Below are 1,215 nucleotides of genomic sequence, written 5' to 3' on the forward strand. Positions count from 1 at the left end.
CACCCCCGCGCCGCCCCCCGTGACCCCTCGCCGCCCCCCAGGCCTGTTCCAGAAGGCCATCGCGCAGAGCGGCACGGCCATCGCCAGCTGGTCCGTCAACTACCAACCCCTCAAGTACACGCGGCTGCTGGCGGCCAAGGTGGGCTGCGAGCGCGCCGACACCGGCGCCGCCGTCGAGTGCCTGCGGCGCCAGCCCTTCCGCGCCCTGGTGGACCAGGACGTGCAGCCCGCCCGCTACCACGTGGCCTTCGGGCCGGTGGTGGACGGCGACGTGGTGCCGGACGACCCCGAGATCCTGATGCAGCAGGGCGAGTTCCTCAACTACGACATCCTGATCGGGGTCAACCAGGGCGAGGGCTTGAAGTTCGTGGAGGACTCCCTGGAGAGCGAGGACGGCATCTCGGCCTCCTACTTCGACTTCACGGTGTCCAACTTCGTGGACAACCTCTACGGCTACCCCGAGGGCAAGGACATCCTGCGGGAGACGTAGTTCAAGTACATGTGCCACTGGGCCGACCGCGACAACGGCGAGATGCGGCGCAAGACGCTGCTGGCGCTCTTCACCGACCACCAGTGGGTGGCGCCGGCGGTGGCCACGGCCAAGCTGCACGCCGAGTACCAGTCGCCGGTGTATTTCTACACCTTCTACCACCACTGCCAGACGGACGCGCGGCCGGAGTGGGCGGACGCGGCGCACGGCGACGAGATCCCCTACGTCTTCGGGGTGCCCATGGTGGGCGCCACGGATCTGTTCCCCTGCAACTTCTCCAAGAACGACGTCATGCTCAGCGCCGTGGTCATGGGTTGAGTCAACAGTTGGGTCAATGGATTGGTCAGCTGTTGGGCTAAAGGTTGGGTCAATGGTTCGTCAATGGTCGGGTCAATTCTTGGGCCAATGGTTGGGTCAATGGTTGGGTCAAGGGTTGGGTCATTGGATGGGCCAACAGTTGGGTCAATGGTTGGGTCAAGGTTTAGGTTAATGGTTGGGTCAAGGGTTGGGTCAGTGTTGGGGTCAATGAATAGGTCAATGGTTGGGTCAAGGGTTGAGTCAACGGTTGGGTCAATGGTTGGGTCATTGGGTGGTTGGGTGGTCAGTTGGGTGGTCAGTTGAGTGGTCAGTTGGGTGATCAATTGAGTGGTTGGTTGGTTGACTGGTCAGTTGAGTGGTCAGTTGAATGGTCAGTTGGTTGGTTGAGTGGTCAGTTGGGTGGATGA

The 1,215-nt window shown here is 62.1% G+C and overlaps 1 protein-coding gene across 1 annotated transcript in view; it reads left to right on the forward strand.

The window, feature by feature from the left end:
- Positions 1–808, forward strand: part of LOC121351778 (neuroligin-2-like) — a 4,096-nt gene extending 3,288 nt beyond the window's left edge. The window contains 1 exon segment of the mRNA XM_041464140.1: positions 42–808. Coding sequence (XP_041320074.1) covers positions 42–808 — 767 coding nt within the window.
- Positions 809–1,215: the final 407 nt, after the last annotated feature.

Source organism: Pyrgilauda ruficollis, unplaced genomic scaffold (assembly GCF_017590135.1).
Source record: "Pyrgilauda ruficollis isolate IOZ18807 unplaced genomic scaffold, ASM1759013v1 scaffold1717, whole genome shotgun sequence".
Taxonomy (NCBI): domain Eukaryota; kingdom Metazoa; phylum Chordata; class Aves; order Passeriformes; family Passeridae; genus Pyrgilauda; species Pyrgilauda ruficollis.